Source organism: Barbus barbus (genome assembly GCF_936440315.1).
Source record: "Barbus barbus genome assembly, chromosome: 34".
Lineage (NCBI taxonomy): Eukaryota > Metazoa > Chordata > Actinopteri > Cypriniformes > Cyprinidae > Barbus > Barbus barbus.
This window is the reverse complement of record NC_136762.1, coordinates 20,742,075-20,768,225: the sequence shown is the minus strand read 5'-3', so window position 1 is coordinate 20,768,225 and position 26,151 is coordinate 20,742,075. Positions and strand designations below refer to the sequence as shown.

General features: G+C 35.8%; 1 protein-coding gene across 1 annotated transcript; it reads right to left on the bottom strand.

The window, feature by feature from the left end:
• Positions 1-23,571, bottom strand: LOC306854399 (uncharacterized protein). Its single transcript, XM_079392358.1, has 6 exons — positions 23,197-23,571; positions 21,249-22,547; positions 6,901-7,020; positions 6,662-6,798; positions 4,437-4,504; positions 1-3,411 (listed from the first exon to the last, which is right to left on the bottom strand). Exons 2-6 carry the CDS (start codon positions 22,335-22,337, stop codon positions 3,359-3,361), a joined length of 1,467 nt encoding a protein of 488 aa, XP_079248484.1. The 5' UTR covers positions 22,338-22,547; positions 23,197-23,571; the 3' UTR covers positions 1-3,358.
• Between the last annotated feature and the right edge of the window lie 2,580 nt (positions 23,572-26,151).

Genomic DNA, 26,151 nt, shown 5'->3' with positions numbered 1-26,151 from the left:
GATTTGAAAGTCTTGTAGTTTTCATTTTATTCAAATTTTAAAAAACGCTCCAACATTTCCGGAATTCGGGTTGCATATTAAAGCTGAAATGAAAAACACCACTGTGGTCAGCTGTACAAAATCTGACACATTCTAATTAAATACTGCAAAACTCAGAAAGGTTAAGCAAACATGTTTTTGTTCTCAGTTGATTTAAGTTTCATACTGTTAAACAGCACAAAGCATTTATTTTGGTAGCTTCTCATTCAAACATCACACATTCTATGATAAAGTGCTTTACTCTTTTACTTCTCTGGCTGTCTATGGCACTCAAGCACAGAACAGCTCAATACAACACTCCCTCGGTCATAGTTCGCTGGGAAATTTCCTGTTCTGTGCCGTTTTGTGTTTACATGAAATCTCAGTTTCTCAGATTGTGACTATGTTCAGAATAGCACACTTATCTCTGACTTTTTTCTGAAGTTTGCATGGAATACCTGGATTCTCTACATTTGCCAAAATTTGTAGTATACGACCACTGCACCCACAATGCATTGTGCTTGACCTTCTGTTCCCAGAGAGACAAATACTAGGTGCATTTTAATATTTACAAATGTTAAAATATATTTTTTATTCATATTTCATATACATTTAAGAAATTTTTTACACAAACCTGAATTTTAAAAAAAAATCCTTATTTTTGTTGTTGTTGGCATGATAATGAGTTAATTTGACAATTTAACAATTTAGCTTTGAAAACTGTCGCATACTGGTTTTAAATAAGCAGTGCAGAGTGTATACTGTGCACTAGTAGGCTAGTATTCCATTCTGAACATAGCCTCTTGTGTTAATCAGGTTAATTGCACCTGATTAACTTGCAATGCCCTCTAGGAGATGTAGGCACTAGGGTAGTGCATGTGTGGACACCTGATAGAGTGAGGCTGTTGTGTGATCCAGGTCACCTGTACGAACTGTTGCCAAAATTTGAGGAGAGCCCCATACTGATCTCTTTTGCTGTACAGTGCCTCTATGAGGCAGGAAGGACATTGTCAGCTCTCAGGTACGTGCATCTCTTTAGAAAGACCCTTTAAATCCAAGATAGCATACAGCAGTATTTAGAAAGGTCACAAACACCCTGTTTTGACATTTTGTTACAGAACATACATTCTGCAGATTGCAAATTCTAAATGATAACCTGAAAACTGAGGGGTGAAATCACTTCGCTGCGCTGAGAATCCAATTTATTCAGGTTCTACATGAGCTGGTTGGACATTGTGCCATACACATTCAAATGAAGTCTTGTTATTATTTTCAGGGCAAACATAGCTTCTCTCTATGCAAATGAGGCTGCAGAATGTGCCAGATTGACTGTAGCATGTGGTCAGCGCACTTATTGTAGCCATCTATTGCCATCTATGGAAAGCAGGTAAACTGGATTTTATTTAAAAGAGATTTTAAAGGCAATATTTCATTCAAATCAGGTTTGCATCCAGAGATGAAGCATTTTCTCCCGATTCAGATGAATGGATTGCCGTGGTGAAGCGATGCTGCAAAATATTTAGGCTTAAATGTAAAATGTATGTATTTTAAGTGCATTAAAATTTCCATTCATTTAGTTTACAGAGTTTTAACACAAACTAATAAATGTAATGTGATGCATATTTCATGTATGTCAGTCATACATAAACATAAAGAGGAAACAAAAAATCATTGCATGGTTTATTATTAACTATTTGCATCTATTTGATTTTTTTTTTTAAACAAGTTCATTATTAAAATGCATTTATTCAAATTGCTCAGAATCAGAATTAACCCGTTTATTGTAAAACATATTACATTTATTCAGTTAAAATGTATGGTTAACAAGGTTAAAACATAGCTAGTTTTGAAACGAGCAATAATTTATTTAGTTCAAATGTATGAGACTGAAAGAAATTGGATTTATTGTTAAGTATACAAACCTGGTTATTATGTCTTTAAAACAGTCAGTTTTTTTGTGATATTACATAAAACGTATGATTCTCTTATGTATGACTGACAAATATGCATCCCAAATTAAGTTAAAATTGTAATCCAAATAAATGTAAATTTTATATGCAATTCAAATATATAAATCTCTAATTTAGGCCTTCAGTTACAGTTAGGGATGTACAATATATCGGTTTCATATTAGGTATCTGCCGATATTGAATTTTCTTTTTGGATATTTATTTGTGTAGCTCATTTTCTGTGTTTTTTTTATTTAAATTTCTTAAACCTCTGTAAAAATACTAATAATTTGATTTCACTGTTAAATATAATCATTTTTCATACTGTGCATTATGAATGTGTACTGTACAAATGAAAATTCACTTGTAGCATTTAAAATTACTAAATTCAGTTTTTAGCATTTTATTTTTAATGTATTACTATTACAAAACAGTATAGAATTTTTATTATTTATATCCATTTATTGGTTATCGGTTATGACATACGATTATAATTTGACAATAATTATCGCTTTTCATTATCGGCCAGAATTGTATTTTTGTTGCATCCCAGTGTACAGTCCCAGCAAAGTATTACAAATTGAGGTTGCGGCCATTCACAAGGGACACAGTCTGGATGCATCTTAAAAACGCAGCTCTCGTGGAGCAAATCTCTGAAAATACACTGAGATATGAAGCAATGGCGAAGACAACACTTTAAAAAAATCAATTAAAAAAAGCGAAGACGGACTGCAAAAATGCATCCTAAATGAACGGCCCTAAGGTATGCTGCAAACTAGGAAACCGTTGCAAGCAAAATTGCTCATTGCGAAAATTTTTGTGGCGCTACTGGACTTGCTCATGAACAAAGCATTGCGTGAAAACATCAGAGGGTGCTTTTAATTCTGAATGAATTCACCCTGAATGTTTCCTAGGCCTCAGGCTCAACCGTAAGGGATTGTGTCCACCGAAGCATTCATGTATAATGTGATTGTTGGTTATTTTATGTCAGTTTTCATGATTTAGTTGAGCGTTGGTGTAAGTCAGATCTCAGTGTTAAGCTGGTTACACATTTGTGGGGCTAAACAGGGTGTAGTGTTGTGAATTACTCAAAATACTAAAGTAAACTCAAGTCTGTTTGTGATGTTTCCACTGTTGACTTTCCATAGGATGAGGAAAATCGGCCAATCCTGCCAGCCTTTCAGAGCCATGACCATCAAGTTTGAGACATATCGGTTTATGGTGTTCATTTAAAGACAGTCAAACTTCAATTGTTGGATGTTTGAGGCCACAGAAAGAGCCGTGATTGTTAGGCTTCTTGCATCTCCTCTTGAAAACAGCCAATCGCGCAGCGGCGTGGGCTATCACACATAAACAGGACACACTTGAGTGTTCACTCGAATGACTGAGATTCAGGTCTTGCTGCTTTGTGTGACAGGCACTTTAACTCCTTTCTGTCCTGTAGCTGTTAAAAGACAGAGAAAGAGAACATATTTAATGATGAACAGCAGGCAAATTAAAGTCTTCAGTATTTTGCAGACAACTAAAGCAAGACTTTGACAGGCTGAGAACCAGCTTTCAAAATTTACTCTAAAATAGGCAGAAGGAGAAATGTTTGAATAAATCCATCAAGAAAAGATATTTAATGACAGCCAACTTTATATGTTTATGGTTTTCAAAAACAAACTGGCTTAAAAAAACTTAGTTACATTAAATTTATTATAAATCTAAAATGTAACTATTTTAAATGCTGTTATTATGTATTATTTAATTAATATGGTCACAAATTAAAATAAATTTGTTAAAAAATATTTTAAAATGTCATTTATTCCTGTGATGGCAAAGCTGAATTTTCAGCCACTACAAACCTTTTTTTTTTTTTTTTTTAAATCAATGTTAAAGTTGTGTTACTTAATATTTTCGTGTAAACTGTAATAAATAAAAAAATTCTAGTTTCTTTGATGAACAGAAAGTTCAAAAGAACAGCATTTATTTACAAATAGAAATTTCTTGCAGCATTATAAATGTATTTACTGTTACTTTTGAAACAAAAAATTAATAAACAGATAAAAATAAATACTGTCAGTCAAAATATTGAGCAGTAAGATTTTTAATGATGTTTTATCTTCTGCTCACCAAGCCTGCATTTATTTGATCCAAAATACAGCAAAAACATTAACATTTTGAAATATTTTTACTATTTAAATGTTAAAATAATAGATATAAAGTTACAGTGATATAAGATTTTGGTTGACTATTTTGGTTTGGCTGCTTAGTCCGAATTGAGTTTGATTCAACCCCTCACAGGCCTGTTTTCATATTGTACTAGCTTGCTGTGGTCCGCAATACTCTTCCATCATCAACATGAGTACAACAATGTCTATCTGTGTTATCACCAACCAAACACACTGAGCTCTTAAGTCAAACTGAAAACATGTAGTGAGAAAACAGCCTAAGCCACAAGTTTCTTTTAAGAGGTATGAAACTCACCAAGTCTGTACTTCTCCTTAGCTTCAGTCCGCTCTTTTGCATCAAAGTACCAAACAGTGATGGCGTAGCTGTGGGAAGAGAAAGATTCATTCAATCAGACAGTCTGATGACCGTGAATTGATCTGATTAACTCAAGGCAGAGGTTTAGGAACTATGATATTGGGTCATTGAGTCATGTGGATCATTTTTAGGATAAAGCACAGAAAGGGTTAACGCTAGTAAAGCGACTTATTTGTTTATTTCTGGCTCTCTCCTATCGGCATGAGCGCACAAACTGAAGTGGCGGCCACTTGCAAGCAGGAAGCATATACTTCCTGCGCCCCACTTCGCCCCCTAGCTGCGATGGGGGCTGATAGACCATGACCCTCATCCTAAATGTAGAATGCAATGTAAAACGTAAACGGCAAGAGCTTCTTTTGATTGTTTTACTAGGAAGGGATGAGCCAAAAATACAGTGTTTAATTTGTTTCATCAAACTCATTTCAACACAGAGCGTCTTCTTGAGGAAGAGTAGCTGCAGGTGCGGCGGTTGAAGAGCAGGATCAAATCAAACCGTAGTGTTTGTAGCGGTGCGAGTACAATGGCGGTGGACAAGGTCAGACGAGTGCATGTGTGTGTGTTTGTGTGTTTTTCTATACTTGTGAGGACCAGATGTCCCCACAAGGATAGTAAAGCGTGACATTTTTGACTTTGTGAGGACATTTGGCCGGTCCTCACAAGGGAAATAAATTATTAAAAATACTAAATGAAGTTTATCTTAAAATGTAAAAATGCAAAAAGTCTCCTGTGAGGGCTATGTTTAGGGGTAGGGTTGGTGTAGGCCATTAGAAAATATTGTTAGGTCAGTATAAAAACAATAGAAGTCTATGAAATTCCTCACAAGTATAGTAAAACAAACGTGTGTGTGTGTGTGTGTGTGTGTGTGTGTGTGTTTGGATGAATCACAGTCCATGAGATGAGAGGTTACGAGAACTGTAGGACTGCGGTTTTTACCACATGACATTTTACAGCCTGAAATGACCTTTCCCTTTCATAAAAAGGTCAAATTATCTGATATTTTAAGAGACTTATTGACCTGGACACACAGTCATGGGTCCTCTCTATGATGACCACATGACTGAGATCTGACAGAATGCTTAAAATAATAATAATAATAAAGGATTATGCTGAGTTTTTATTATTAGGAATTTCATTATTTTAATAAAGCTTTTTTTCATTATGATATAAGGATAGTTGTACCACCCTGACATTATTACGCAATTCTCCAAAATAAATAAAAAATATTTTTAAATCATAAATTTAAAATATGATAATCACAGAAGAGATGACTAAAACCATCATTAATCATTTTAAGCATAAATATTAGATGAAAAACTTAAAACTTAAATGATTGGCAACTAACTGAAAAAAAAAAACTAAAGTATTACTAAATCTAAAACTGAAATAAAAATAAATTAAACTAAATAGAAATAATAACATATAGATGGATATAGACAGTCAGAAAGACAGTTGTACCATCCTGAAATGTTTTATTTAATCCCCCCAAATATGAATTTTAATTCATAAATAAATACAAATATGGTAAATCACAGAAGAGGTGTTGTTATTAACTAAAACTAAAACCATTATTTGTCATTTTTAAATATAATTATTAGATGAAAAACTTAAAATTGGCAACTAACTGAAAAAAAACTAGTATTAAAGTACAAAACTTACTAAAAAAAAATGAAATAAAAATAAATTAAACTAAATAGAAATATTAAAATGTAGATGGATATAGACAGACAGAACTACCCTGACATTTTGTACTTAATTCCCTAAAAATATGAATTTTAATTTGTAAATTAAAATTATGATAATCACAGAAGAGGTCTGTTCAAGTTATAAAATTATTTAAAAAAATTATTAAAAAAATGGCAACTAACTAAAAAGTTAGTTTAAGTATTAAAAATATTAAAACTGAACACAAAATAATAAAATAAACCTAATAAAAATATCCTCAAAAATACAAGCACATTATAAAATTAACAGACCCAAATTTAAATGAAAACTGTAAATATAAAAATAAAAGTTCATTCATAATATTAATACATATATTTAATATATTTAAATATAAACTGTATTAATAAATACAGTGCATAAATAATACTTGAATAACAATGCGTTGCACGTATGAATTGCATTTGGCTCTTTGTGAGTGACTGTGTAACAGTGTGTGTCCTCACCGAGTGGCAAAAGCTGGTTTCACCTCATGTGGGTTCCTGCGATCTGACCAGAAAATGAGCAGACGGTCAAACAGAGGCTCGATGTTGGCTACAACATTACGACCCTCGGGGAAGATCTGCAATAAACCTCCATGAACCTGGATAAACAGATCAAAAACAAATAGCAGAAATCGATTAGAGAAGACTCCCCTCCTGACTAATCAGCTAACAGTAAGAGTAACCGCAGGGTCCCAGCATACCTTCGCATCCCAGTCCTTGTTCAGATAGTAGATGCAGGTTATGCAGCGTCCGTCGCCGTTAGGATTGTCCACATGTCGCACGTATCCTGTTCCGTTTCCAGGGTAACACGCAACCATGGCCTGGTCATACAGAAGAGAGGGGGTTAAAGAAACGTAAGCGTTTAGGACGATTAACAATTACATAAAGACATTTTGTGACATTGCTAAACGCTAAAGGAACACCTACTCACATTTAAAGTAATAAACGTTCGGGGGGGAAGTGCGCGCAAGAACGTAATCGGCGTAGTTTTTGCTTTGTATGATGCATTCAGATGATGCCCTAATGATTAGGGCAACACATTTTTGTATGTTGTAATACTCTCCGAAATGGTGAAAGACAGTAACTCAGGGGAGAAGAATTGTTGACTAAAGTCGTTATTTTTGTTTTCCTCGCACACAAAAAGTATTCTCGTAGCTTTGAAAAATGTAAGTTGTTTTTACTACGTTTCTGTACCTGGGAACATTACAGTTGCATTTCTGTCTATGGGAGGGTCAGAGAGTTCTCAGACCTCATCAAAAATATCTTAATTTGTGTTCCGAAGATTAACGAAGGTTTTACGGGTTTGGAACGACATGAGGGTGAGTAATTAATGACAGAATTTTCATTTTGGGGTGAACTAACCCTTTAGAATTAAGCAAGAAGGTTTTAAGTATAGTACATTTAAGTATCGACCTGGTACCATAGTCCAAGACTGTTTGACAACACTAGGTGCTTCATTATTTTAGTCTTCTGGCCCTTTAAGAGATTTATCGCTCGCTTCGCTTTGGTGTCAGAATGATTAGGGCCCTATGATTTCCGTGATGCGGAAAGCGCTAACGGAATCGCGGAATCCAGTCATAAAAACTGAATTCAGTGTATAACGCGGCATGTCACTGAATTTGTCAAACTTTAGATAAATTAATCAAAAGTAGGTCATTACACTTAAATCAAATCGTGATATAGACTAGTATCTGTAAATATTAAGCACAAAAAGACTATTTAAACATGAATCCTGCATGTTCTGTGAGTCTCTGTATAAATGAATGTTTTGTTTAGAGATTTATACATCATCTGAATGCTGAATAAATAAGCTTTCAGTTGATGTATGGTTTGTTAGGACCGGACAATATTTGGCCGAGATACAACTATTTGAAAATCTGGAATCTGAAATGCAAAAAAAATCTAAATATTGAGAAAATCTCCTTTAAAGTTGTCCAAATGAAGTTCTTAGCAATGCATGTTACTAATCAAAAATTAAGTTTTGATATATTTACAGTAGGAAATTTACAAAATATCTTCATGGAACATGATCTTTACTTAATATCTTAATGATTTTTGGCATAAAAGAAAAATCTATAATTTTGACCCATACTATGTATTTTTGGCTATTGCTACAAATACCCCAGCGACTTAAGACTGCTTTTGTGCTCAGGGTCACAAATTTGAATAAATTAAGTTGTTTTTATACATTCAAATAATTAGACATGCTAAAACACATAATTTGGTAACAATAAAACATATAGTGAGAAAAAATTAAATAGTGCCATTTACGTGTAATTTTTGTTAAACTTTTACTAAATTGATGTGAAATTATGTAAGTTTCATAATTTTAATTAATTAGACATGCTTTTTGATTTATACAATTTATTCTAGCTATTCCAAAGGAGTCCAGAAAAATTCAAACATAAAAAAATGAATTTGGAAAAATTTAAATAAAATGGAATTTGGGAAAAAATAAAACTGATTTCATAGGGCCCTAAACGATGAAGCTTTTCTGTGGCACCTGTCAAAGGTCACACATGCTCATGCTTCAGAATAGCAGGTGCTGTATGGTACTGCATGTCTGCGCAGAGCGACCACACAGGCCGCCATCATCATACAGTGCTGTTTATGACCACAAGCCTGTGTCTCATCGAGATTCTGGCCAAATACTTTAACTGATCAGGGTGGTGAATGACAGGCCGAATGCTCGTGGTCAGGTGAAATAAGATACACATACTTCTTCATAACAGACATGTGACACAACTTAAAACAAACAGTTCTGTCAGGGTCAGTCATTAACATTGCTGCTTTTGTGTTGAGATCTATTACTTTTTACATTTTTACTGAATTAAACACAAGTTAGTAGCAAAGAAAAGAGAAGCGTTTTATTAACAGAGTAAATTGTCAAAAAAAAAAAAACACCTGAGTAGTACTTTTTTATAACATATTAAAAAAGTAATAAATAAATGGAGGAATAAACACTCTAATTATCTTCTTTTGTGTTCCACAGAAGAAAGAAAGTCAGACAGTTGTGGAGGACATAAGTAAGTTATGACAAAAATGTAAATTTTTTGGTTAAACTAACCCTTACATTTTTGGGCAAAACTGAAAAAAAACTCATTTTAAACTATTAATAACATAATATTTTTTAATATTGCAAATTATTAAAAAAACAAACAAACAAAAACCAGTAGTAGTACTTTTATTAGAATGGCAATCAATAAATAAACTGTTTTACTGTCAAATGTTATAAAACTAAATATTTGTTACAATAAAAGTGTTAAATATTGTAAAAATTGAAAAATATTTTTATTTACTTAATATATTAATAATTACACCACTTAACATTTTGTCAATGTATGAAAATCTTTCAACAACGATTAAATTATTCTATTTTTATTTACACTACTTTTCAAAAGTATTTTTTGTAATAAAGAAGACATTTTTTTGAGCAGCAAATCAGCATATTAGAATGATTTCTGAAGGATCATGTGATTTTTTTTTAATTTATTTATTTTTAGTTTAGTTTGTTCGGTCATGTTTTGCATGGTGCGGTAGTTAGTTTACATGCTCTGACGTGTTAAGCTGTGGTGCTCATACGGGCATCATCAGTTCAAATTTGGCTCATACCATTTCCAGATCCCCACCCCAAATCACTTCCTAGCTTCTTTTGGCTGTTCGGAAAAAAGGGCCAACAAACCACCAACAGCATATGGCTTGGCTTCTGTAGAGCTGAGTTTTGGCACAGTTTCAGCTTTTTGGCTGATATGAGGGCTGGATGATGGTGGAGATGTTAAAGGGGTCTGTTTCGGCAGGAATGCGAGTCATCAGGGTGCTCTGTTAGCTGCGGCTCTGTGATATGGTCAGTACTTTATCAAGCCCCAGAGAGAATCTCCCCTAACCCTTATCTCAGCCTTTATCACTGGAGCACAGCATAGTGGTAATGTGTGTCACGTGGGTTAAACGGCAGCACGTGGACCGACAGCGGCATGTTCAGCCCACCTCTCTTTCACAGCCAGCATGCACTCCGGCAAAACGGCTGTTTGAAGATCAACAAAAGTGATTGTGCACTGTTTTCTTAAAGGGATATTTCCTCCAAAATGAATAGTCTGTCATTATTTACTCACTCTCATGTCATTCCAAATCTGTTTTTGACTTTCTGAAGGGTTTCACAGGATGCCAACTACGACACCCAAACTGAACAGATACTGCGCCACTGAGCAGAGAAATGCTCAATTATCCAATTAGAAAGAACAAAAATGAAAGTGGGTTCCAGAGTGGACACACACACAGCTAAATGCCCCAAAACACTGCATCGCTCGCTGTCATCGATGTCCCACTGCATTGTGCACTTATCTTTACAGCCAATATTCAAACACACTCACCTAAAACGTCTGTCTCTCAAGTATTTAGTTTTGAGAAATCTGATTCATTCTTGTCAAACGGTTCATAATGCAAAACCCACATTGCACAATGCCCACCTGAGGGTCAAGTTTAAAGACATGATAATCCATGATAAATAGACTTTCAAATAAAAAGTAATGCGTCATTAATGAGCTGTTTGATATTCTTTGGTTGTTTTATGGTTAACATGCAACAGTTCCTTAAAACAATATTGTTTTGATCACGTAAGATCCTTTCAAGCCTTGATAGCCGGGTAGATATTGAGCACAGGTTGTGCTGAGATAAAAGAGTGTAAATCTGATGATGAGAGCACAGAGGATAAGTAGGACATAAGGGTTGGATAAGGACACACACACACACGGTGAAATCAGGACTACAACAACAAATTCAGAGAACAAGAAAAGTGGAATTTAACTTTGAACTAATTGACATTTACATGCACATCGTTATCAGATTCAGGTCTATATTCTGATTAAGTTAATTAAAAAAAGAATGTGTAATGTTCCTGTGTAAACCATCAATCAACATATTCTTTAACATTTTCTGCAATTCTCTTGCCATTTTACAACACTCTTTAATACTAAAAATTAAATAATGTATGTAATGCTCTCACTTACGGAGCTTGCGTATTACTGTTGCACAGAAATTAAAAAAAGTTTTGTGAATTATTTAAATTATCCTACAAAATTATCCTGCTTAGTGTGCCTTTAATTAATAGCTCTTTGTATCGAATATTCAGAGGTGGACAGTAGTGAAGTATTTTTACTTTACTCAAGTAAATTAGTAAAAGTATCTGTAGTTTATCAGTGTTTTTCTTTAGAAAACTTTACTTCACTACCTTCCAAAGCATACTATCATACTTTGTACTGCACTACATTTCATTAATAAAAGTTGTTGTTGTTTTTTTTACCTTTAATACTTAACATACAAAATGTAGTGCTTTCTTGTACTCAAGTAAATCTTTGAATTACTTTTACTTGTAGCTAATAAATTGCAAAATTTTTGCATATGTGTAACTAATTACAAATTTATTTATTTTAAATACATGACATGCGAGTTTCAACAGAATTTAAGTATTTAGGAATTTAAATGACACATATTTTAGTTAATCATAAATGCTGTACACTTTAAGTCTTACATAAGTGAAAAGTTCAGCATTTTATAGAACCTTTCATTTTATTGCAATAAACATGCGTTTCCTAAAATATTATGTTCAGTTTGCACTTAAGTATATTCTTTTAAAGTAGATTATTTCTGTAAATGTATAAAAAAATACATTTAAGTGCACTTCTTTTTCACAAGGGCAGTTTTAGTGGATATTTCAAGATGTTTACATGAACCGAAATTCTGATTAATACAGTCATATGCCAGTTGTCTTGTTCAGATTTCTTGAAATCAGGATGTTGAATTACTCTGGTTATGGCCATTGGGTTATTGTGTTTATATGATGCTTACATAATCAAAATGGAAACCAATTATGATGACATTTTTAGAAACCAAAACACTGGCTTCATCTGGAACCCATGATTTCCAAAACATTTCCATCTATGTCACTTGGTTGCGGTCGGAAATGTTGGAATACCGTCCAGCCAAAACGTTCTCCCATTCAGTGCCACTGCACCACTGAACTACTTCACTGCAGAGTTGAAAAGATTCCTATGTAAAAAATTCATATGTAATTTTTGTGTCTACAGTGTACGACAAGAGATTGGAAATAGTCTAACCAAGTCTCAGACATTGTAGCTGTGGAGCAATAACTCCACGTTGGCATTTTCATTTATAAAGTCAGCTTTTGGTCTTTTAATTTACCCTTCGCAAAGACCCCCTTACTGTTGCTACGTCCAACAAGCCATGCCGCTCATCAAAATAAACATCAGAAGGTATCTTGTTTCAACCGTGGAAAGATGTCAATGCACACCATTTTTAAAGTTCAAGTCCACCGACGTTAATCTACTCTCTTGTCTGGTTTGTTTGTCGGACAAGATTTGGTGTTGCGATTGGTCAGATCGCCTGTCAATCAAACTCAAAGGGTCTATTGAATCTATTGAATCAAAACAAAATTAAACCAACAGCATCTCTAATGTGATTTTTACATTTCCTTAAAGGGACAGGCCACCCAAAAATGAAAGTTCTGTGATTTTATACTCACTCTCGTGTCATTTCAAAACATGACATTCTTTCTTTTGTGGAACAAAAAGAAGATATTTTGAGAAATATTTTAGAAGTCAATTGTCACCAAAATGTATCAACATTCTTCACAATATTTTCTTTTGTATTGCAAAGAAGTAAGTAAGTCATGTATGTTTGAAACAACATGAGTATAGGGAATAGAGCTGCACCATTAATCGTTAAAAGGTCACAATCTCGATTAAAACACCCATGCGATCTAATTTCTAAATGACAACGATTCTCCCATGTCTAGTAAACCTTTGAAAAAAGTCCTAACGGAACATTCAAATCTGTGTTCGCACTGCCGCTGACAGAGAGAGCAGTTATCATCTTTAGGAAAGAAACAGCTTCACTAACAATTTTTCAACTACCCAGTATTATTTCAGTCTTACAGTCATTCATACTGTCAGAGAAATACTGGGATGAAAGTTTATAGTTCAGATATAAACACTGATGTCCATGGTAGAGATCAAAATAGTGCAAATGAAATTAACCGGCACTTTTGAAACCCCTTTTGAAATTAACCGGCACTTCAAATAGGCTAACGTTTATGTCGATTACGTTGTTTCACCAGTAGGTGGCGACAAGTGACTGTTACTTTTTTATTTTATTTGTTATTGAATCATTCATTCAAGAGATTTGTTCAAAAGCGCTGATTCATCCAGTAATGAAACAAGTGAAGTATTTATGAGTGAGTCGTTGAATCATTCATTGAATCCACTTTTTCAAAATTGTAATATTAAAAATAAGTCTATTAAATATATTTTAAACACAGACATATACACACACACGCACACACACACATATACACAGTGCTGCTTGAAAGTTTGTGAACCCTTTAGAATGTTCTATATTTCTGCATAAATGACCCAAAATATCATCAGATTTTCATATAAGTCCTGAAAGTGGACAAAGAGAACTGCATCAAACAAGAGAGAGAAAAATATTTTCTTTGTCATTTATTTATTGAGAAAAATGATCCAGTGTTAAATATCTGTGCGTTGCAAAAGAATGTGAATCTTTGCTTTCAGTATCTGGTGTGACCCCCATTTTGCTGCAGTAACTAAAAGTAAAGTTTCTTGTAAATGCTGTCCTGCACAATAACATGTAGGAGTTTTAGCCCATTCCTTAGTGCAGAACCACTTAAACTCTGTGATGTTGGTGGGTTTTCTTCTATGAACTGCTTGCTTACGTCCTTCCACAACATTTTAATTGGATTAAGGTCTGGACTTTGACTCAGCCATTCCAAAACATTAACTTTGTTCTTTAACCATTCTTTGGTAGAATGACTTGTGTGCTTGGGGTTGTTGTCTTGCTGCATGACCCACGTTCTCTTGACGTTTTCCTTTAGAATTTGCAGGTATAATTCAGAACTCATTGTTCCATCAATGATGGCAGGCTGTCCTGGCCAAGATGCAGTAAAACAGGCCCAAGCTATGATACTCCCACCACCATGTTTCACAGATGAGATAAGATTCTTAAGCTGGAATGCAGGGTGTTCTTTTCTCCGAACATAATAGCTTCTCATTTAAACCAATAAGTTCTATTTAGGTTTCATCCATCCAGTAAACCTTTCTCAAATAGTCCTCTGGCTTGACCACATGATCTTTAGCAAGCAATTTTCTTTTTGGAGAACAGTGGCTTTCTTCTTGCAATTCTGCCATGCACACCACGGTTGCTCAGTGTTCTCCTGATGGTGGGCACATGAACATTAACATTAGCCAATGTGAGAAAGGCCTTTAGTTGCTTAGAAGTTACCCTGGGAACTTTTGCAACCTCGCACACGTTCTGCTTTGGAGTGATCTTTGTTGGTCTTTGTTGGATGTTTGTTGGTAACATCTGATGATGTTTTGGGTCATGTTTATGCAGAAATATAGAACTTTCAAGCAGCACTGTATATATATATATATATATATATATACACACACACACACAGTATATAAATTAAAATGTTTATTAATTCATTCAAATTAATTGAACATTTTTAAATAGACTGCAGCAATACATATTTTGTCACACATTATTTTGTTTAGTTCAGAATCGTGGGAGAATCGTGATCTCAGTTTGAGACAAACAAATTGTGATTCTCAGTTTATCCAGAATCGTGCATCTCTAACTTAACCAACTCTAACTATCAACTAAATGCTTTTTAGCATGTCTATTATTAACATATTGGCTGTTTATTAGTCCTTATAAAGCACATATTCTGCATGATGCATATTAATAAGCAGCAAATTAGGAGTTTGAGACAAAAGTTGTATTTAATGGAATTTCATTTTTGTGTAAAGGATCCCTTTAAGAAAGAAAACTGTTAGCTCATGCAATACTCACAACCACAGCAGGGTGTTGTGAATGGTTTCTAAGGCACTCCGAGTAGTTTTTAGGGCTGTGTATTGGCAAGAATCTGGCGATATGATACGCATCACGATACAGAGGTGGCGATACGATATATTGCGATACATTGCAATACTGTAAACAAGGCGATATATTGAGATATTTCTTATTTTAGGAATAGGATATATTTTTAGGAAAGCTGTCATTAAGAGCACACCACTATATGCAAACCTTAGCAATAAATAAATAAATAAAAATAGTTTAACCAGAACACACTGTGATCTGCATTTGCAATAATCAGTCCCTGTAACATTCAACATTATTGAACCACTTTGTGTCAAGGGGGACAATTAAAGTGTAAAAAAAGCAAGCGGCGGGACCTAGTTGGCACCCGCGCCGCGGTCCCGGAGCGGACGTTACCACAAAAGCCCAGGATATGACACTTGAGTCGGGATATGAACTCGAAACGAAACAACTGCCATGAATCCTGTATGATTTTTTTTTTTAAATATCGATATTCCGTTTTTGAGAATCGATACAGTATCGCCAAACAAAATATCGCGATACTCACGTGTATCGATATTTTCTTACACCCCTAGTAGTTTTCAGCATGTGCCTGCTAGGATGTTCTGGGCGGTTACTTACTCATCCTGAAAGTTTAGTTTGCAATAATGTCTGGCTGAATTTTAAATTTTTAGAACAATTCATCACTTAGGGTAACATTTTTGCCTAAAGCTCCCATTAATTTCTGACTCTGACCTCATGCTATTAACTCTTAAGTGGATGAATGCGAATAAAGCAATGCTGGTGGTGTTTTGTTTGGCTGGTTCCTCTCTCTGGGAGAGGCGTATGAAGTCTGCCATGTGGCTGGTGCAGCTCAACACTGGTACTCGCTGTTCCCTCCCATTTATCCTTTTCCCCCTGCCACATCTTCCCAAAATCAAATGGTTTCTATGCATACGAGAACGAAACCAAGGTCTTTTTTCTGAAAGCATTGAATTAGAGAGAAAGAAAGCTGGGCATGGGCACCCACACTCATTCTCCTGCAGTATACAACATGCTACGTGTCTTGTTTCCAGGGTAACGGTGAGAAATATTTTGGCCGGCTAAAAAGTAAGGGGTCTGATAAGGCTCGGGAGAGGAGACGGAGAGGAAAAAGAGAACTAATGGGAGGGGTGATCAAGAATCAGCGCACTGGAGCGAAAACGAGGGAGTTACGCGACCCCAAAGGAACAGAGACGTGAGACCAGAGTCATTCTGATGCAATGGAAAAAGCTGCAACCTTTTTGATGTGGCTTTATTGCTCTCTGGTGCAATTTACATAGCCTTGCTTTAACCGGTTCAACATAATACTATGATCAAATCTTGCTATCAACACTCTAAAATTACCTAAACAGGGTTACAACAACTAATTAATAATGAAAACTGTAGATAATTCAAATAAATAGCAACTCACTGATAACATCAGCTCTTGATAAACACCCGACAATGCAAGTAAACTGTGTTTACATGCATGTTTTAAAATCGAATGGGTTTTATCCGGTTTTGATGTCAAAACCTAAACAAACATGTAGACAATGAATTAGCTGCTAGAATGAAGAATGAATTCCACTATATGGTGAGTAAATTATCAGGAAATGTTCATTCTGGAATTGAACTAATCCTTAAAATTTTGTGAACTTATTGAGCAGAAATGCTGCAAGACTGTAAATACACTCATTGATTACACATGTCTGTGTTTGGGGTTTATACGGTAATATTTATGGTTTACACATTACTTGTACAAAATGTGCACTGTGTATTTCCATATTTTGTTTTATATCCTTGTTTGAAGGAAAGCATTGGACAATATGTGAGATAACATGCTGGAAATTTACACTACCGTTCAAAAGTTTGGGGTCAGTAAGATTTTCGGAAATTATAGATTTTATTCAGCAAGGACACCTGAATATAATCAGCAGTGACAATAAAGACATTTATCTCAGCCCAGGGGATAAGATAAGGGGCAGTCGTGGCCTAATGGATAGAGAGTTGGACTTGTAACCCGAAGGTTGTGGGTTCGAGTCTCAGGTCCGGCAGGGATTGTAGGTGGGGGAGTGAATAACCAACTCTCTCCACCCTCAATACCACGACTGAGGTGAGACCCTTGAGCAAGGCACTGAACCCCCAACTGCTCCCCGGGCGCCGCAGCCTTGGCTGCCCACTGCTCCGGGTGTATGCTCACTACTGTGTGTACACTTGGATGGGTTAAATACAGAGCACAAATTCAGAGTATGGGTCACCATACTTGGCCACACAACACTTCCCTTTCCCTTATAATGTTGCAAAATAGTTCTATTTCAAATAAATGCTGTTTTAAACTTTCTATTAATGTAAGAATAAAAATGTATCATTGTTTCCACAAAAATATAAGAAATGTTTCTTGAGCAGCGAATGATTTCTAAAGGATCATGTGACACTGAAGACTGGAGTAATGATGCTGAAAATTCAGCTCAGCCTTATTTGTCAAAAAATGCTGAAAGAAATGTGGTTTCTCTTCGACCAAAATAAACCAATCAATTATCAAAAATGGCAAAACTACAAAATATCAAGCTGTTTTTGCAAGATGTCTTTGTCAATCACTTGCAAAAGCATGTGAACACCGCTGTATTAGTGTTCCCATTTCAAGGTTAGATGTATGAGATTTTTCTCCAGGCATAAACGTATGACTGAACACACGTGTGAAGTTGCACATCAACACTGGCTTCTTTTCAAACATCTGTTCATTTACACATTCAAACAGCAACTGGTGTGACATGCTGTAACACTTGAGACTAACGCAGTGCTCCCCTCACTGCAGATTAAGGCCGATGCGAGGACATCGACTGCAGCATGACTGATTTGACCCACTGAACAGAAGGAGAAAAGAGCCTCTCCTCCCTCAATCACTCTAATGAAAGAGCTGCTGTGAACACGTTGTCACCGTCCTGAGATTCATAAAAAGGTCATCCAGATCAGGTTTCTAACAGTAACAGCAACAGCAAAGGACATGCTGTGATTACGACAGGAATGCCCACATGGTCCTGAGCTGCAGTCTGGCTTTGCATTCATAACACTACCACAGCCATAAAAATGACTGTGCATTTAGATACAGAGACACTTAAGCTCACTCTGCATTCATTCATTCAAAAATTCTGTAAAACAATAATATTGTAAATATTATAATTTAAAATAACTGTTTTCTATTTTAATGTTTTAAAACATGTTAAGTTGAATTTTCAGTATCATTAGTCCATTCGCCAGTGTCACATGATCCTTCAGAAATCATTTTAATATGCTAATTTGGTGCTCAGTTATTGTCAATTATTATTGGTACTCAATTTTTAATAATGGTAACAATAATACATTTTTCCCTGTTTATTTTCAAATTTTCAATTACTTAAAATTTTTTGTTGCTTAATATTTTTGTAGAAAACTGCTGAGGGTTTTTTTCAGGATTAAAGGTCCTTGCACACTTCGTATGCGTTTTTTCGTATTCGTCATCATCAAAATGCTTGCTACAGATGCGAAAACGCAGAAAATCAAACCTGATCCAAATTTTTTTATGAGAGACAAAAGTTTTGGAGGCAGTGTGTAAACGTGGTTGAAACGTGAGGTTGTATTTATTTTTTAACTTGTGAAAATTTCAGACTCAGTGTGCAATGACCTTTACCCTGCACTTAATCGAAATAGACATTTTTGTAACATTATAAATGTCTTTACTGATTAATTTAATGCATACTTGTTGAATAAAATAATGAACTTTTATTTATTGATTTTTAACCCCAAACTTTTGAATAGTAGTGTATCATGGCTTCTCCAAAAATATTAATCGGCACAACTGTTTTCAACATCATTTTAATAAAAAGTGTTTCTTGAGCAGCAAATCAGCATATTAGAATGATTTCTGAAGGATTGTGTGACAGTGAAGACTGGAGTAATGATGCTGAAAATCCAGCTTTGCATCACAGGAATAAATATATGCAAACAAGTTCTTTTAAATTTTAATAAACTTCCTCAATAATACTGTTTTACTCTATTTTGCATTAAATAAATACAGGCTTGGTGAGCATAAGAGACTTTGCATTAACAAAAACATTTAGCAATCAAATGACTCTACACTCATGACCGATAGTGTACATAAAACACTCAATTCATAATAAGCATACTTGAAAAGCTGCTCTAGAACTGAGAATATGCATATGTTCCCCTGCCTAATTTATGTATGGAAAATGCCACAGCATGAAGATCACACACCACTGGACATTGGATTAACCTAGCAAGCTCAAATAACCAGATCTGCGTCATAGCGGCAGTTTCACTGTGACACAGACTTCAGCGCGCTGACAGGGCCAATGCGGCACTCTGAGCACATACGGGTCTGTGATGCACACACTCACACTCACACACTAACTGAGCAACTTCTTTTCTCAACAGTTTGTGACGTCAGAGTCTCAATTACTCTCATATTTCAACCTGACAAAAAATGTAAATTTTCATTTTCGGTTCCAGGGTTTGTTTTTGCGATTTTTGTCCGATAAGCTCTGATACGGTCTCACGCGCACAATGAGCATACTGTATATAAAAGCACGCACACACACCTTACACGCAAGCAATGCACTCTAGTGGCAGTAAATATATATTGTTTGTATATGGGCTGGAGATTGAGATTGACAGATGAGCCTTCAAAGCCAGAGAAACACTGATCTGGGATCAGATAAGACTACATTTCTCAGGCTGGTGGTAGTTGAGATCAGTGGAACAGTGAGAAACACAGACAGTCAATATCTTGTCCGATACATCCAACCGCAACGTCCTGAATGCAGTTTTGCACTGCTGGTGACAGTGTGTGCCAGTTTTGACCTTCAAGTAATGGCTTAACTAGCATCTACTGATACTGAATAAAGGGGAGTCTGAGGAAAGTTGTCACACATAGATGTTGGCAAGATCTCTGTAACTATAAAGGGGTGGTAACATTCATGAATTTTCAGCTAAATTTTGTTCTTCAAAAAAAATTGTCCAAATGTGTAGCGATACACAAAGTCCAGCTCACATAGATGTTATTTTCAGATCAAGCAGCTGTCTGTTGGTCAGCGCAGTGAATCTAAGAGAAAAACTTGAGCTTGATGCAAAACCAGTGAGGGGAACTCCTTCACCCTTAAACGGATTTTCAGATTCCATTGATTCCTATTGAAATGACTGGACTTTGACTGCTATATTTAGTTATCAATGGTAAATTAGACCGCAACGTAAACGTTTTGAGGTGGAAAAATTATTAAATTTGCACCAGATGTTGAGTGTAAAAACAATAAAACCATGCAATTCGAGTAAGATTTTAGATGTTAAATGGATAGTTCACTCAAAAATGAAAATTCTATCATTTACTCCAAACCTGTATGCATTTCTTTTTTCTGTTGAACAGAAAAAAATACATTTTGAAGAATGTGTATATTCACAATTGCCGGTAGCCTTACATAGTATGGAAAAAATGCTATGGATTGCAATGGCTACCAACATTCTTCAAAATATCTCCTTTTGTGTTCAATAGAGGAATTCATACAGGTTTGGAAAAAATTGAGGGTTGGCAAATAAACAAACAAACAAAAAAATCATTTTTGAGTGAACTATCCCTTTAACAAGGATGTTTTCAGGTTTTTTCAAAGGTGCATGTGAGGTCAAGGCAGGCTGTCACGTTTTAGATGTTAATTTTAAACTGCTGTTTGCTGAAAACTTACCATTATTTATTTTGTAAATAAACTGTATCTTATATTCATCTGCAATAATGGTTAATAGCTTAATAGACTTTCATTGTGCCCATCCAGATATTGACCTTCACAAAACAAACCCACCCTGAGAAATGTTTACTGCAGTAAAAGTGTGACAGCTATCCCCAGTGTTACCATACTGCTCCAAAGTAACAAAAACAATATTCCACCCGAAAATGAAAATGTTGTCATCAATTACTCACCCTCACATCATTTCAAACCTGCATGACTTTCTTTATACTGCTACATTCTGAAGCATGTTTGTAACCAAACTATTTGGTTACATCCATTACATTTCAAAAATCTTTTATGTTCCACATAAGAAAGAAAGTGATAGTGAGTTTAAATTTTAAGTAGAGATATGCCACCTCACTCACCTTGGTGCGGCCGTTTATGGCATAATTCCCCAGCTGTCCATTGGCTGCACTGCGCATGATGGCCTCATCAATGTGAGCCATGAGGCTCCCGATGTTCTGGCAGCCCGGCTCGTTACCTTCGACCCAGGCTATCTGGTCTCCACGGATGTTCTTAGATGGGATGTTTTTTTGGCTGACCAACTGGCCGCCTCTGAACTTCCCACTGTGATTTAGAGTCTCCACTTCCTCCAGAACCTTACTGCCCAATCGGTCGCCCAGGAAGCCATCTTTGACGCAAATGCCGTAAAACTTCATGCAAGGAACTATGTACTGCTGAGCCATGTGCTCTGGAGACCAACCTGCACTGGTGGCCAGCGCAGGCGGAGCAGAGCACACCTCGGCCTGGTTCACTGTGACTTTGTGTCCGTTGTGATGGACCCGACCGGGCGACGACACGGAGCCGCCACAGTTTTTGTGTTGGTGATTGGTTGCGAGGGGCGCAACAGCCCGTGTGCTTTTACTAGAGTCTGTTTTGTAGTCTATTTCAAGCCTTCTCTTTTTGCATTCAAGCGGAAGATAAGGAAGGTCCGGTCCGTGGGAGGTTTCCAAAGCACCGCCAGATCCAGACCCCGATGCGGGACAACCACCATGGGCCCCAAAGTCTCTGTTTTCCTCATTTTTTCTCCTCTGGTGCTGGAGTTGTCTGAATCGCACATCTCCACAAGGCTTCTTCAAAGGCCTGTCCAAAGTCCTGTCCAAATTAGCTGTGAGGCCCCCATTGGGGGTCTCCGCCAGTCCATTTAGATGTAAACACCCGCTTTGCGTCTGCGCAGGGACCTCACGATAACTTTCTTCTGCTGTAGGTGAAGGGGACACCACTCCTCCACCGTTACACAAAGGCAAGCCGGTCTTGGACTCCTTCATAAGTGTGATCCCGGGTCCAGATCTAGACGCATGTCCAGCCAGCAGCTCCTCTGCTGTGGGCGCGTTCAGAACCATTGTATTCACAGCGTGAGCATCACAACAGCCATTGGTGACTCTCTCTTGCGGGCAACAGATACTCTCGAGTCCGTGCATTTTTAAAAGGTCCGTGTTTTCCAGTCTCTCCATGTCATGTCGTCTACTTCTGGATGCGCACGTAGCTCACGTCCAATCCTCATTTTCTGCAGAATCGGCCCTGCTCATGCCTGCCTGGCGGCGCTGTTATCACGAAGCTCCTCACTAAACTTTCACAGCACACCATAAATACGCTCCTTTTATTAGTTGTTTATTATGGAATTAACTATTTTCCATGGCTGTTTTTTCCAGGGCATGGAGCGACTAAAGACACAGAGTAACATCGGTTAAATCACTTAAACATTAATAGGCACGTTAACTAACCCACATTATAAATCTGCCCAGTCATACTCTGTATAATTTTGAAAATGTCATATATCTAGATAGATGACATGTAGTGTAATGAAACAATAAAAAAATGTAATATAATAAACTTTTGGCTGATACTGAAAGAAATAGGCTACATTTATTTTCAGAACAAAGTCCAGACCTTCTTCATAAACAAAACGACTTATAATGACAGATATAGCTATATATATATATATATATATATATATATATATATATATATATATTTAAAATATATTAAATTCATATGTGATAGACCTATGGATAAAATATTAATAAAATGTGTGCAATAAAATATATAGATGCATATTTAAAAGTTTGAACGCCAAATGCTTGATACATAACGCTCTAAAATATATTTTAACAAAAAAATAACGATATAAGTTAAATAAAATATAACTAAGCCGGTTAAATGATCGGGCACCCAATCCATTAGTTTAACACATATTGCTTTAAATGTGTAGGCTATTTGTATACTATGCATCATGGTAAACTGGAATATTAATTGTCTGTTCATAAAGTTAAGACACAATTGCCGTATGTTGGCTTAGTGCAGGCTACTTACCTCTAAAAGACCAGCAGCGATGATAAAGAATTTCCGGTGTTATCCAATACACGCGCATTTCAGCTGGTAAAAAGAATTAAAACAGCATTTTCACTCACACCACTGTAATTTCTGTCCCTACAATCCTTGGTGAACACAGACTAAAGTAGTCTACGCGTCGTATCTGATAAAACTGTGCGGGTCGTCAAATTACTCTTCCTACTATGGCCAAGGCTTGGCTCATTAATATTAATTTGTGATGTTCTTGAAGCGTCCAATCAAGCAACCTAATTAATATTAAAGCACTTAGTCTTTCTCATAGTAGGATTAGGAACCTCGCTTCCGGGTGTGACCGCGCGCCCCTCCCTCCTCTTCTCTCTCTCCATGAGCGGCTCTGTCACTTACACGTGCGCACATTCGCATCACGTGACCCCGAGCCCCACAATAACAACAGCGGCTCATAAGATTGTCACAACATGTAGACATGAGTATGACATTTTTTTTTTCTAATTGCAATATAGACGATTTATTTTATTTTATTTTGAACCATTGCTTTATGGCCGTTTCTTCACAATATTATCTCCCACTTGTATTATGATTTATTGTAAATCTATTTAGTGAAGGTCCCATTAAAATCGTATTGGAAACTTTTTTTCATGCATTCATCATTTATTTTTGTTAGGTTTATTTGGACTTTTATGTATTTTATTGTCCCAGAAAATAATAACAGTAACAACAACAACAATAATAATTATAATAATATATTAAAACTATATTTATTATATAATAAGCATAATTCTATATAAATGGCAAACTATAAATAATACATTTATAATCTAAATAAATATAATCTAAAACTAAACATCTATTTAATATAAAACAACTTTTTTATTATTGTTGCTTGTTTTATTATTTTATTTTTATTATAACACAAAAAGTGTGGGGAACTTTTTTTTTCTTAAAGCATTTGAAGAGCTCATCTGTTTACCTGAAAAGCAGCCATATGTAGGCTCTACTGAAACAACTCCCACACAACACACACACGCGCACACACACACGCGCGCGCGCGCACACATACACACACGCGCACGCACACACACACACACGCGCACGCACAGTCTTTTCTCATGTCCTTCTAAGTAACTAATGACTCATTCTTCTCCATCCACCAGTTGGCTTAATAGTAATGCAATCTAGCTATGAGTCACTGACTTTTCTGGTAATAAAATACAGGTCATCATTTCTAGAGTCTAAAAAGTGAAAGTGAAAGTGGTGACCCATACTCGGAATTCGTGCTCTGCATTTAACCCATCCAACGTGCACACACACACACAGCAGTGAACACACACCCGGAGCAGTGGGCAGCCATTTATGCTGCGGCGCCCAGGGAGCAGTTTGGGGTTTGGTGCCTTGCTCAAGGGCACCTCAGTCGTGGTATTGAGGGTGGAGAGAGCGCTGGACATTCACTCCCCCCACCTACAATCCCTGCCAGCCCGAGACTCGAACCCACAACCTTCAGGTGATAAGTTCCAATCTCTAACCATTAGGCCACGACTGCCTTAACTGCTTTTTATAGTGGTTTGGATAACTGTCTTAATGCCTTTATTGTTTATGATTTAGTGTATTGGTAAAGTATCTGTGTGTTATAGATAACATGTTTGTTCATGCTAACAGAAATGGCCTTGGTAAAGGGAGAAGTTACGAGGGCAAGGACGTTAATATCAATATTAGTGTATGGTTTGTGTGTCTGTTGTCTGACCCTTATCTGCATGCTGTTTTAATAGCAGGATAACACAGTAACCAGTGCCAAGGTCATCGCTCTCTTGCAGCTGGGCTGAAGTTCCTCAGCAAGCACCATGAGCAAGAGTGCCAGACTGCACGTATACAACTTCAAGTATACATAAACTTATTCATATTTGTAACTATTTACATCAGTCTTTTAGAACATAAACCTGCTTGATATGAAAATATAGCTCTTTTTTCCAGTTTAAAAATATAATAAATACAAAATTGATTAGTTCGAAATAAAAGTCATTTTAATGGTGTTACAGCAATACAAACACCAGAAGGATTGTTTTGTTTACTCCCCACATCACCTATCAATATTAGTTTCAGAAGTGTTGTGGACTAAAGTAAATATCACAATATCCATAAGAGGGCAGTATAGACACCAAGGAAAGCTATAAATGCAGATGGCATGATGCTTTTAGCTGAATTCCACTGGAAAATGTGCTATACTCACTGTAAACGACAGAGCACTTGAAGTCATTTTTATATGTAAATGATTATACACTTAAATATACTGCAAATGAATGACAGTACACCTAAATAAATGAACATTGTACATCTACTTTTAAATAGTAACATTTAGATGTAAGCTTAGCATGGAGGATGATGATGCATCAGCCGATGAGTTATTAAGAAAAAAAATGTAAAATACAAAATCAACAATTTTATTAAGAATTGTATTTTGACAATTTAGTCCAATAATTGAATAGCCAAAAGACAAAGCAGAAGAGATTAATCTGAACAGTACATTTATTCTAAGACATATAGGCTTATGAACATATATTTAACTGCCAATATATTATGAAGATATTAAAGATATGTCATAATAGCAACATTCAAACTGAATGATGGTTTTTAGTGAAATGCAAAGATAAAATATTGAATAACTATGAATTATTGAAATGAATAAATGCATTTTCTTGATTTCATCACAGAAGTAAACGTTTTAACTTGTAAGACTGGTAGCAAAGTAAATAATGCATGCATTTCAGGAAAGAAACAAGCAATCCAGTGGGACTTTTTGATCATTTTTCAATCAAATTAAATGAGTACAACTCTTTGCAACAAAAAATAAAAATAAAATAAAAAATAGGCAAAATAATATATGATAAATTGATTGGGGGAATCTGAATGATTTATAGTAATTATGAGATTGCAGTCACTATCCAACAAGTTAATTTGTCTGTT

Excerpts from the sequence above, each read along its gene's own strand:
- LOC306854399 (XM_079392358.1), bottom strand. The coding sequence starts at position 22,337 with ATGGAGAGACTGGAAAACACGGACCTTTTAAAAATGCACGGACTCGAG. Across the intron at positions 6,799-6,900 it reads ACAAGGACTGGGATGCGAAG|GTTCATGGAGGTTTATTGCA; the intron begins GTATGCTGGGAC and ends CTGTTTATCCAG. Across the intron at positions 4,505-6,661 it reads AAACCAGCTTTTGCCACTCG|CTACGCCATCACTGTTTGGT; the intron begins GTGAGGACACAC and ends CTCTTCCCACAG.